Consider the following 13,574-nt stretch of genomic DNA (forward strand, 5'->3'; position numbering starts at 1 on the left):
GCCTTTCATAACAACAGTACTTAAAGTGGTAACAGCCAACGAAATACTTTTAAGGTGAAGCCACTATTGTACTGTAGGAAACATGACAATGCTGTCTGTGAGATCTTGTGTAGAAATGCAATGTAATGTTGACTAGATGCCCTGGTTTTAGTGATGCTGATTTAAAGGTTAAATGTTGGCAAGGACACTGAAGAAAACTGCTGTAAACTGCTTCAAACAGCATTATAGGATAGATCCCTTCCAAGTGAGAGGGGTCAAACACCACATTCAGCACAAGTTTCTTGCTTTTGCACTTCCTGGTGCTCTCTGTATAAATTGAGAATTCCATTATGTTTTTAATGGGCTTATCAACTCGATCATCCATCTTCGTAGACTTGAGTGCATGTGACCATTCAGTTACATGTATGTTCCCAGTTGATGAGTGACACATGTGGTTTAAAGATGACACTGTGATGGATGCTGGATTGCCTGTTAAAACAGACAATAAACAAATTATTTTCTTTACAGTTGGAGGAAGTCTTCACGATAATTTACAACAGTGGGCTCAATGTGTACTCGCTGTACATGGACTGTGCTGGGGGAATACACAAAAATAACATGCGCTTCCTCAAAGACCTCCAGAACATCTTTCAATTTTACCAGTTTGAAGTAGTGGAGGTAGAAACTGTCTCTTTATTCTGTGTAAAATCTCAATGTACTAACCCCTTCCCATTCACTCCCACTATACAGAATCCTATTGAGCCATACCTTAAGAGGTTAACCAGGGAAAGAGTAGAATCCATTCGGGACCAAGGGGGCGATCCATGTATGAAGCCAGAGGACATTCGTAGGGTGTTAAACAAGCCTGTCTTCACTTTGGAGAAGGAGGATGTCTGTACAGAATTCAGGAAGAGGGACTGAGGTACTTGAGCAGTTTGACATAGGGAGTGAGGAGGTACTGGAGGTTTTGGCAGGCTTAAAAGTGGACAAATCCCCACATCCAGATGATTGTATCGCAGGCTGCTCTGGGAGACAAGGGAGAAAATACAGGGGCTCTGACCCAAATTGTTAATTCCTCTCTGGCCACAGGGGAGGTACCAAAGGACTGAAGTATAACTAATATGGTTCTACTTTTCAAGAAAGGTAGTAGAGATAGACCAGGGAATTATACACCACTGAGTCTCTTGGGAAACGTTTGGAGAAAATTCTGAAAGAGGGAATTGATCTCAACTTGGAGAGGCAAGGTTTGATCAAGGACAGTCAGCATGGCTTTGTCAGAGGGAGGCCATGCCTCACAAGTTTGATTGAATTTTTTGAGGTGATGATCAGGTGTGTAGATGAGGGTAGTGCAGTTGATGTAGTTTATGTGGATTTGAGCAAAGCCTTTGACAAGATTCCAAACTTGACAAGTTGGATTCTAAATTGGCTTAGTGACAGAAGACAGAGGGTGGGGGTAGAGGGCTGTTGTTTGACTGGAGGTCAGTGTCCAGTGGTGTACCACAGTTATCAGTGCGGGGTCCATTACTGTTCATGTATATATAAACAACAATATACAGGCCGTAACGAAAACATAAGTTGCTGGAAAAGCTCAGCAGGTCTGGCAGCATCGGTGAAGGAAAAAACCGAGTTAACGTTTCGGGTCCGGTGACCCTTCCTCAGAGGTGGTGCACTTCGGAAAAAGTCACAAGACAAGGGAATGAATGGTAGGACACTAGGAAGCTCTGAGAAATAGAGGAATCTTGGGTTTCTTGTCCACAGATTCCTGGAGGGGGCAGAACAGGTTAAAAGGGTACTTAAGAAGGCATACGGGATGCTTGCCTTTATTGTTCATGGCAGAGATTCGAACAGCAGGAAGATTATGTTGGAGCTGTACAGTACTTTGGTTAAGCCACAACTGGAGTACTGTGTGCGGTTCTGGTCACTGCACGATAGGAAGGATGTGACTGTACTGGAGAAGGTGCAGAGGATATTCCGCAAGATGATGCCTTGGATGGAGCAGGATAGCTATAAAGAGGCTTGTGTTGTTTTCTTTGTTAGAGTAAACAAGGTTGAAGGAGGAACCTGATTAGAGGTGTATAAGATTATGAGGAGTATGGACAGGGTGGATAAAAAGCAGCTGTTCCCTTTAGTTGAAGGTTCAATGCAAGGGAAAGGCAGGAGATTTAGAGAGGATTTGAGGAAAAGCCGTTTCACCCAGAGGGTGGTAAAGGTCTAGAGAATACACTGCCTGGGAAGGTTGTTGAGGCGGAAAATCTGACAACCTTTTTAGAAAGTATTTGGATGAGTACTTGAAATGTCATAACACTCAAGGCTATGGACCAAATGGGACCAATATAGACTTAGATGTAGATGTAGCTTTTGTCAGTGCAGTTACAATGGGCTGAAGGGCCTCTTCTGCACTATGATTCTATGGTTCTTCCCATTCGCTCCAATTCTATAGAATCCCAATGGACCCAACCACTTCCCATTCTCTTCAATTTGACAGATTATTAATGGTCTGTTCTGATTGATAGTTCTTGAATGTGCTTAGTTAAATTTATACTTAGTTCTTAAGTACATTTTGTAATGATTTTGCTTATCTTTCTTTGATAATCTAGGTTTAGTTGTTTTGCGTGAAAAGCTTCTTGTGGTATATTCTTCTGCTGTAAGTCACTCTTGCTTCATTACCAGGACTCCGATGATTCCAGTAACTTAGTTCCTCCATGTATTAATGGTACAGCTCAGAATGCATGGCTAAATCGTGCAGATGTGAGAAAGGCCCTCCATATTCCACAAATTGTCCCAGCCTGGGACATCTGCAGGTAAGACAACGTGAGCAAATATACCTTTCATCAGCTACCTTGGTTTAATCCCCTTTCCTAACAAACATCTATCTTATCAAATACCTTTTCAAAAACTAAATTAACCACCTTTTTATAGGTCATCCTTCCCTGTTCTAAATTGAATCTGGGTTTCATTTTGATTTATATGTTCCAACCAGAGCTAAACAATCTTTTTTCCTTGCAGTGATGTGGTTGGTGAAAAGTACCATCGTGTCTATCCCACAATGCATGACTTCTACATGAAGCTGCTCAGTAAGGGTCTCCGTGTGCTGGTCTACAATGGGGATACAGACATGGCTTGCAACTTCCTGGGCGATAACTGGTTTGTGCAGTCATTGAATCAGAAGGTACATAGGAGTCAAAATGACTTTTTTTTTTCCACTGCTGGGCAGATTCTGGCACAGTGGGGTAATAGTATGTTTGTGAGCAATGTTTATGCAGGTCACTAATATGGGGAAAAATAACCATGAGCCTTTGCACTCAGGGTGGGAGCTCTGCCTTTGAACTCCAGTAAGAACCAAGCTATAGATGTGTCATTCCCAACGACTGACTAACTACATGACTGTCTAACCTATCTTCCCACAGAAAACCCGAGACTATCAACCATGGACTTACAATAAACAGATCGCAGGGTTCTACGAACAGTACGGGAACCTCACCTTCCTGACTGTCAAGGTAACTCCAACATCTTTTTGTATCAATTTTCATTTAGAATTGGCAGGGTCTTTTGTGCAATCATGATATTTGCATCTACAGTGACACTCTCAATAGGAGTGTAACATGAGATAGGCTGCAGTCTGATCGCTAATCACCTAACGAGCAAATGTGATTATTAGGCTTAACCGAGAAAGAAAGACTCGTAACACATTTTTCTAAAGTTAGCAAATGATTGAACATCAATTGCCCTTTGCAGAACTTCCAAGCTTGTACTTTTTTGCATGTAGACCTAATTTCTTTCCTCATTTCATTCCTGAAAGATCTGACTTCTCTTTTAGAGCTTGCCTCCTAGTGCTAGATTCTGCAATAAGAAATTGCTTCTTTCTATTCAAGCTCAATATCTTGAATATATTAGGTATCACCCCGCAACTTCCTAAATTCCATGGAATACAGCCCTAGTTTGCTTAATCCCTCTTTGTTCGCTGACCATGTTGGTTAAGCTGCAATGTGCTTTGCTGAATTGAGTGCTAAAGTTGGGAATTTGGTGCCAATGGGAAAGGTGAGGTTGGGGGGCTGCTTGTTATTCTTTTACTTCCAGTGGCTGGTGAGTGTCCCTCTTTAGTTTCCAAAGTAAGTGACTAATTTGTTATTATTTTATTACATTACTAACTGGCTAGCTAATCAGTAAATAAGGATAGATAGACATGGTGAAGTTGAACTGCAGTATGTGAATGTTTGTGAACAGCATTGCAATCCCAGACTATGTTACCTGTTATAAGAATCTGCCATTTGAGAAACTTCAGACCACAGTTGGGATCAGGACTGCAGACAGTGTAGAGCAGAAGGGAGACCAATCATCAACAGTAAAGTCGGAGGCTGTTCTGCTGAGAGAGTTTGAAGAGTTAGGGTCCAAATTAAAATGCACATTCAAAAGTGGTAATTTCTGGAATGTTAAACCCAAACCAAAGAATCATACCATACAAATGATGTCCCAGTCACCACCAGCACCATCCTTGGGTACATGTCCTACCATTTGGAGGAAGCACTAAGAGTGGCAAGAACACAGAACTATTCTGGGTGGGTGATGTCACTGTCCAGCACCACTACTGATTTGAGCTGGTTGAATCCTAACAGACATAGATATTGGATTGCATTTGGGCCAAGTGGTGATGGAAACAACAAAGGGAAAACAGACTTGACCTCATCCTCACCAATTTGCCTGCTGCAGTTACAGTAGTTATTGTGAAGTCCCTGGCTTCATGTTGAGAATACTCTCCATTGTGTTGTGTGACACTACCACTGTCCTAACTCGGAAAGATTTTGAACAGATCTAGCAACTAAAGATTGGGCATCCATAAGCTCAGCACACATTCTGTAACCTCAAGCTTGGCATAGCCCCGGCTCTACCATTACCACCAAGCAAGGGGATCAACCCTGTTTCAATGAAGAGTGTAGGAGGGCATGCTAGGAGCACGACCAGGCTTTTCTTAAAAACTGGATATCAACCTAGTGAATCCATAACACCGGATTACTTGCATGCCAAACAGCAGATCAGCAAGAGATGGACAGGACTAAGCAATTCCACAGGCAATGGATCAGATCTAAGCTCTGCATTCCTACCACATCTAATCACAAATAGTGGGAGACAATTCAACAACTCGCTGGAGAAGAAAGTTCTACAAATATTTCCATCCTCAATGATGGAAGAGCTAAGCATATCAGTGCAAAAGGTAAGGCTGAAGCATTGGCAATAATCGTCCGCCAGAAGTACCAAGTTCATGGACCATCTTGGCCTCCTCCAGAGGGACCCAACATCAATTCACTACATCTCCTATGAAGAAACAGTTAGAAGTTAGTGATACTGCAAAGGATTTGGGGTCCTGACAATATTCCAGCAATAGTACTGAAGACCTGTTTTCCTAGCACAGTTATTCCAGTACAACTACAACACCGACTCTACCCAACATTGCGGAAGATTGGTCAGGTATGTCCTGTGCACAAAAAGCAAGACTGACCCAACTCAGCCAATTGCCACCCATCAGTCTACTCCTCAATAGAGCCATCAAGCAGCATTTGCTTAGCAGCAACCTGCCAAATGACATTTAGTTTGGGTTCTAAAAAGGCCTCTCACTTGGCTTCTGACATCATTATAGCAAACATGGACAATGGAGCTGAATTCCAGAGGTGGGGTGAGAGTAATTGTCCATGAAATTAAGGCCACATTTGACCGAGAGTAGCATTAGGGAGCCTCTGCAAATGAAGAGTTAATGGAAATCGGTGGGAGAAGGGAGAGAAGCCTCTCCATTTGTTTCTAGTCTACTGGGGAAGGTAAGGTACAAGGAAAGATGATTTGCTTGTTGGAGGCGAGTCTTCTCTACTCCAGGGCGTCACTGCCGATATGCAACGATCAATGAACTTGGAGAAACAATCTTCAGCTCCATTTGCAACTCCTCTGATACTGAAGCAGTCCATGTCCAAATATACCAAGACCTGGATAATGTCCACCCTTAGGCTGTCAAGTTGTAAATAACATTCATGCCTCACAAATATTAGGTAATGACCATCTCCAACAGGAGATGCTAAACATCACCCTTGACATTTAGTGGCATTACTCCTACTGTTAACATCCTGGGAGTTATTGACCAGAAATTGAACCGGACTAGCCATTTAAACATTGTGGCTACAACAGCAGGTCAAAGATTAGGAATTCTGCAGTAACTCGCTTCCTGACTCCCTAAAGCCTGTTTACCATCAACAAGTCAGGAATGTGATGGAATACTCCCCACTTGCCTGGATAAGTGTGACTCCAGCAACACTCAAGCTTGACACCATCCAGGACAAAGCAACCCCCTTGACTGGCACTATATCCACACCCTCCACCACTGATGCTCAGTAGCAATTGTGTGCACTATCGACAAGATATGTTGCAGAAATTCACTACGGCTCCTCAGACAGCACCTTCCAAACCCACCACCACTTGCATCTAGAAGGATCAGGGCAGCAGATACATGGGAACACCACCATCTGCAGGTTCCCCTCCAAGCCACTCACCATCCTGACTTGGAAATATATCGCCATTCCTTTACTGTCGCTGGGTCAAAATCCTGGAATTCCCTCCCTCAGGGCATTATAGCTCAACCCATAACACATGGACTGCAGCGGTTCAAGAAGGCAGCTCATTACCACCTTCTTGAAGACAAATAGTGATGGTGAATAAACATTGGCCCAGCCAGTGAAGCTTCATATCACCTAAATAGTCTATTTTTAGAAATCATTACGATCATTATTAGATCAATTTTTCTCACTCAGACTGTTAACAAAATCTGGCTCATTACTTAATTCCCAATCTAATATACCAGTCATCTTGTTGATTATGTGACACCACTAGTGAATGATTAGTCTAAACACAGTTGGGATTCACAAAATTGTTCCTAATGTGTTGGTCGTCATATTGTAATCTATATGAAAGTTAATATCTCCCATTTTAAACCACTCTGCCTTTGCTACATGTTTATCAAATCTCATCTACAAGGGAGCTCCTACTGAGCCTTGCATCCTAGCCTATTTGTTCATTCTATCCAGAAAGTCTCCATTTCCAGCTTACCCTCTCATTATAACCTGTTAGCATTTCATCACATCAGAGTGTTTGGTCCTCTACTATTTTCCACATCTTTCCTGCGGACATTATAACCTGATCTATTTATATCCCATTACTACCTGTCTTGCAGCCACATCTCAGTAATGGTTGCCATGTCAACCCTCCAAGTTGAATTTGTGACTATGATTCATTTAATTTGTTCCTTTATATTCTGCATATTTCTATAATGAAAATATGTCAGGATCACACTCCCTAATATGCATTTCCAGCCTAATGTTTTACTGGCATGTTTCTTATTTCTCACTCCTCCATTTAATTATTTAACATCTTTCCATTTCCTCTTTGACCTCCAGTGCCAAAAACAGTTTCTGGCACTTTCTCTGCCTGGTTGTTTTTGAACTATTACAGATACTAACTAGCCTGAGCTCTCCCTGTCTCACTAGTTTAAAGTCCGTGTGACTGCCCAATTTACCCATTCCTCTAACATTTTGCTCTCAGCCCAGTTTATGTTGTGCCTGTCCTGTAAGTGCAATTTCTTCCTGACTCATGAAATGGAACTCCTTTCTGAAACCACTCCTTTAGCTGCATGTTTATTTATTATCTGTTAATAATTAATTTGAGATGGGTCAGGTAGTAATAGTCATTATAACCCTTGAGGTCCTGTCCTGCATTTTAGCTTCTAATTCATGTTACACCTTTTGTCTACTTGTTGGTCTCAACATGGATTATCAGCAACTGGGTCCTACCCCTTCTTCTCCATTGAATTTTTATAGGTGGTTGGAGATGTCCCTCATCCTGACAATGAGAAGCTGGCACAAATGTGGGACCTGCTTCTGCATAGAAAGAACACTATCTGTCCTAAATATTGAACCTCTACAACTGCCACATTTCACTTGTTCCTCCTCATTTGTGGCTGTTGGATAGGATCAGGTTCTGTGGTTCCTTATTCTCCGTTTCCCCTGGGTTCCCTTTGTACTGTACATTCGTCACACCAAGCTTCCCAAATAAACTCCCCTTCTTGACGTGTCAAAGTATTGGCAGCTCACATGTAAACTTGATAACTCTAAGCCTGAGAGATTCCAGATTAATTTACTGTAAAGTCCTGATGAAGGGTTTCAGTCCGAAATGTTGACCTTCCTTCTCTGATTCTGTCTGACTGGCTGTGCTTTTCCAGCTCCACTTTTATTGACTCCAATTTACCATAAATCTGTTCAATTGGTACAGCCTCATCGTCTTCCTGACACAAGTATCTGAGGCAAAAAGCAACAGCTTCTTCCTCCTCTACCCCAAAATTCTCTCTCTCTCTCCAAATTTTCTGGCTTTTCTACTCTATTGATGAGGTACTATAAAACCATTCAGTGCAAAACTGCAAATGTCAAACACTAATACCAATTTTCATACTGATCCCTATGGCACTACACTCTCTTGTCTTTTTTAATTCATACTCTGGCTTTGTTGCAAGATTGCCACTTATTGTGCACCCCTGATTTACCTGAGACGTTGCTGGTGAACATTTCCTCTTGATCTACAGAGATCCTCGCCACCTGTAGTTTTGTACTCCTGAAATCTCTAGGAGTTCACTGGCTCTCAGTTTTCTGAGATTTTGTTCCCACTCTCCCAGCTTGTATGACAATCTTCACCCAGGATTCTCAATAAAAAGAACAGTTTGATCGAAAGGCAGCAATTCATGTGTCTAGTCAAATGGAAAGGACCAAACTGATCAGAAATCCAGACAAGGCAGTGACAGCTATGATCAGATTTGTGTTTGAATGTTGGGTAGCTGGTCGGCATGGCAACATAAATATCAAAAACAAACATTGTTGACGTTATTGTAATGTCACAATGCTCAGGCAAGGAATCATGGGATGGTTATGACATCACCGATCCACTGCTAACAACCAGATGTCCTGGATACTGGTTATTATGGGCTGTTTGTACTTCAGAGAGGGCAGTGGGATTAAGACGGAATTGGGGTTTGGAGTTGGAGTCACTGGGGTGATGTTGATGGCCATTGATCCTAATCCCCTCGTTCTCTTGTTTTCTCAGGGGGCTGGACACATGGTACCACAGTGGGCACCAGCACAAGCTTTGAAGATGTTTGAATCTTTCCTCTCCAACTCTGCATACTGATGAGGCTGCTGCCTTGCCTTGAATGCTAATTGCCTACCTTGCTGCCTTATCAGCCTCTTGTTAAATTTTTACCTCTTTTTCTCTTCCAAATGGGATTTTATTGTAGCACAGGGACCAAAGCAAACTGCACCAAACTGACCCAAAGGAAACCAAATCAAAAACACTGAGTAAGAAGGACTAGATTAGAAGAAGTATCAACAATAGTTAATGAAGAATTACTTTTAATAATTAAGAGAACTCCTATGAAATTGCAAGAGAAAGAAATACAGAGGAATATTCAAGAGTTGTGGTACACAAATACCAGGCAATGATCATATCAAACAAGAGAGAATCTAGCAGTGCCCTCAAATGTCAATGGACAATACCATCACTGGACAGTCCACAATCAACATCCTGAGGGTTAGAATTGACCAGAAACTGAACTGCACAAGTCATTTAAATAAAGTGGTTCCAAGAGTCGGGCAGAGGCTAGGAATCCTGCAGTGAGTGACTCCCCTCCTGACTTCCCAAACCTGCCACCATCTACAAGGGATAAGTCAGGAGTGTGATGGAATCTGTTCCACTTCCCTGGATAGGAATAGTTCCAAAAATACCCAAGGAGTTTGACACCATCCAGGACAAAGTCAACTGCCTTAACTTAGACATATGTTGTCCTTCCTTTACTGGGTTATTAGCCTGGAACTCCCTTCTGACAATGCTGTGGGTTTACCTACACCACAAGAACTGCAGTAGTCCAAAAATGCAACTCACTGCTAACTTCCCGAGGGCAATAGATGACCTTGCCAGCAATGCCCACACCTTATGTAAAAATTTGAAAAGAAGCTCATGCTAACTGGGTCTTCTCAGACCTAACTCCATACTGTGTTCTTGGAACTGCCCTTAATGCTCCGAAAGCCCGTGTTTCTGGAGCGATACCTTCACCCTATGCCCATGCTGGTTGTAACTCTATTATTGTGTGACCCTGTCTGGATCTGTGTGTATACACACTGGAAGTCGTGTGTGTAGGCGTTAGCATTTTCGGGTCTAGTGACCTTTCCTCAACCCAAATCATTAACTTTGATTTCTCTCCACAGATGCTGCCAGACTTGCTGAGCTTTTCCAGCAATTTCTGTTTTTGTTTCTGATTTATATCATCCGCAGTTCTTTCGATTTTTATTTGGGAGTATCCTTGGGCCCAGTTCAGCTCAGTTTGGTGCAGTTGCTATTTTGGATAAAAATCCCATTTTGGAATGTTTTTGGTTTTGTAATTTTGGGATTGCTAATCATTGGAATGTCAATCAGTTACCTGAAAGAGCTTTTTAATTTAAAAAAAAAAATTATTTAATGTGATTTTTTTTAACAAAGGCCAGTGACTACTGACTCTGTTCAACAACTTTACCTCCTCCAGAATGGGTGGAGTCCTTTGGTTGCCTTTCAGATGCGTTTCTATGAGAAACTTTATACTTGATATAAGTATATGAGTAATTTGAATCGTAATGTATGGCAGGTTTGAGAGTAAAAGGTAGTTTGTAACCTATGATTCCAAAATTTTCCATCACTGGAGTTTTGTTCACTGATATCTAGGTCTAGTCTCCCATGCAGAGACTGACGGCTATGGTTCATCATTATTGTTGGTTGGAGTCACACCTGGCACCATAGGAAGATAATTGTAGTTGCAGGAGGTCAGTCATTTCAACTCCAGGATATCTCTGCAAGACTTCCTCAGGGTAGTGTCCTAGCTGCTTCATCAATGACCTTCCCTCCATTATAAGGTTAGAAATGGGGATGTGGTTTGCTGACGATTGCGCAATGTTCAGCACCATTCGTGACTCCTCAGATACTGAAGCAGTCCATGGTTAAATGCAACAAGATCCAGACAAAAGTGGATTTGGGCTGACAAGTGGCAGGTAATATTTTGCCAACCGAAGGCCAGGAAATGACCATCTCTGATAAGAAACAATCTAACCACCACCCCATTGACATTCAATGGTGTTACCATCATTAAATCTCCCACTCAACATCTTTGGTGTTACCATTGACCAGAAACTCTGGACTTGCCACACAAACACAGTGGTTACAAGAGCATGTCAGAGGCTAGGAATACTGTGGTGAGTAACTCACTGCCTCACTCCCTAAAGCCTGTCCACCATCTACGAGGCACAAGTCAGGAGTGTGATGGAATACTCCCACTTGCCTGGATGGATGCAGCTCCAACAAAACTCAAGAAGCTTGACACCATCCAGACAAAACAGCCACTTGATTGTTTGCTGATTTATGGTACCAATCACTCCCTCCACCACTGACCCTCAGTAGCAGCAGTGTGTACTATCTACAAGGTGTACTGCAGGAATTTGCCAAAGGCCCTCAGCCAGCACCTTCCAAACCCATGAACACTTCCACCGAGAAGGACAAGGGCAGCAGATATATGGGAACACCACCATCTTCAAGTTCCCCTTCAAGCCTACCCTCCATCCTGACTTGGAAATATATCACTTTTCGTTCAATCTCACTGGGTCAAAATCCTAGAATTCCCTCTCTAATGGCATTGTGAATCAATTCACAGCACATGGACTGTAGCAGTTCAAGAAGGCAGCTCTCCACCACCTTCTCAAGGGCAATTAGTGACAGGCAATAAAAACGCTGGCCCAGCCAGCGATGCCCTTGTTTCACAAATGAGTGTGGACCTGGCTTCAGTGACTTTTGCAGCTGCTTGAAACTGCGTTTAATTCTGGAAAACACCACTATGATATGTATTTGAGGGGGAGCATGAGACAGAACAGGACATTCTGAAGCACAATGACATTTCAAATAAACAAATCATCTAAACTCTACCCTTTCCTTTCTCACTGTGTCTGGATCGAGGAAAACATTGTTAACGTTCCAGGATATTTCTGGAGTTTCCAGGAATTGAAAGTCACTCTCCAGACCACGCATTTATTCATTCTCTGAACATATAGTTTTGTTATTTAACAGGAGGGTAAAGTCTGTCTGACAGTCGGTCCAAATCTGCTGATTGGGCAATGGCAATTACACTTGATTGCTGTTGGGGTCCCAATAAGAGTTAAAATCATCTCCAGTTAATGAGGTGACAGGAGACATCACTATGGACATACAAAATAGGTCCTGAAGTAGACCATTCTGCCCCTTGAGCCTGACAGGTGTTCAATAAGATACCTATGATCTGTTTGTGTTTCAAATTTCAAATTCCATATTCCTATGTATCCCTGATAACCTTGTTTTTCTAACAAGAATCTATCCATTTCTATCATAAAGCTATTCAGTAACTTTGCCCTCATACCCTTCTGAGGCAGAGAGTTCCAAAGTCTCACAACCCTCTAAGAATAAAGAAATTCTGCTCATCTCTGTCCTGAAAGGAAGTACTGTTTTAAAATTAGGGGTCACTCTAGTTCTTGACTGGCCCACAAGAGGAAACCTCCTTTCAATCAATCTGTCCAACCTATCTTCATAAATCACCAGCTTCAAAGAAGATCCTCTGAGACTTTGATAGGAAATTTGCTATTCTGGCTTTGGAGGAGATTGCTGGTTTGTAGGTGAGTATGGATATATTCATTGAAGAGGTAGCTGAGTCACTCTGCTCACCTCAGCAACCTGGAGGCTGGAGATATCCACAAACTCTGACACCTAGCACCCAACATTCCCCTCTTGCTCTTGAGATGATAAAACACAATGTAAAGCTTTTGAGAGTTCAAGCTTTGGTCTTTCACCCTGGGCTCCTGGCCCAGGTTTATCAAACATCTGCATCATTCTGACTGATGATGCCAGTTAGGAAGCAATATGCAATGACTCACAATCATAGGGAACTCACTGACATGCTCCTCACAGAGATATTGTTCCATTCCTCATGATAATCATCCCTTTCTCTTAAATACAAATGTAAACTAATCAAAACCTTAGGCACACTGCGGGCTTGACTTTCTACATGCTGTCTTTGCTGTTGTTGAGCAGGGAACTGGTCAGTGGAGGAACAATTGCAAATTGGTTAAACCACTTTAGGAATTATCAGGGAAGTCTAGTCACTTGTAGAAAATGTGGCAGCCCAACTTGAACACAGCCAGCTCCCCCACAAAAAGGAATGTAATAACACCTGAAAACTCTGTTTTAGTAATGATCTTAACGGATAAAAGTTAGCCAGATCATCAGAGCTGTGAGTAGTGCTACAGGGAAGGGGAAGACTTGCATTGAAAGAGCACTTTTCACAACCACAGACACCACAAAGTATTTTACAGCTAAGTCAGTACTTCTGAAGTGTGCAGCACCCAATTTCCACACAGCAACATCCCATAAACAGCAATGTGATAACGAGCAGCTAATATACTTTCATGATGTTAACTGAAGTTTCAGTCTTGGCTCGGACAAACAAAAAGGGACCCTCGCAATCTGGCTATAAC

General features: G+C 42.2%; 1 protein-coding gene across 1 annotated transcript; it reads left to right on the plus strand.

Annotated features, from left to right (window-relative positions):
- Positions 1–480: 480 nt before the first annotated feature.
- On the plus strand, positions 481–11,996 carry LOC125481510 (lysosomal protective protein-like; the record flags this gene model as incomplete). The annotated part of the gene is made up of 5 exons (XM_048593170.1): positions 481–657; positions 2,650–2,780; positions 2,986–3,148; positions 3,387–3,476; positions 9,103–11,996. Coding segments are annotated over 5 exons (645 nt in total), but the record flags the coding sequence as incomplete, so codon positions are not given.
- Positions 11,997–13,574: the final 1,578 nt, after the last annotated feature.

The sequence above is a fragment of the Rhincodon typus genome, unplaced genomic scaffold, assembly GCF_021869965.1.
Source record: "Rhincodon typus isolate 14 unplaced genomic scaffold, sRhiTyp1.1 hic_rhity00002424, whole genome shotgun sequence".
In the NCBI taxonomy this organism is placed as follows: Eukaryota; Metazoa; Chordata; class Chondrichthyes; order Orectolobiformes; family Rhincodontidae; genus Rhincodon; species Rhincodon typus.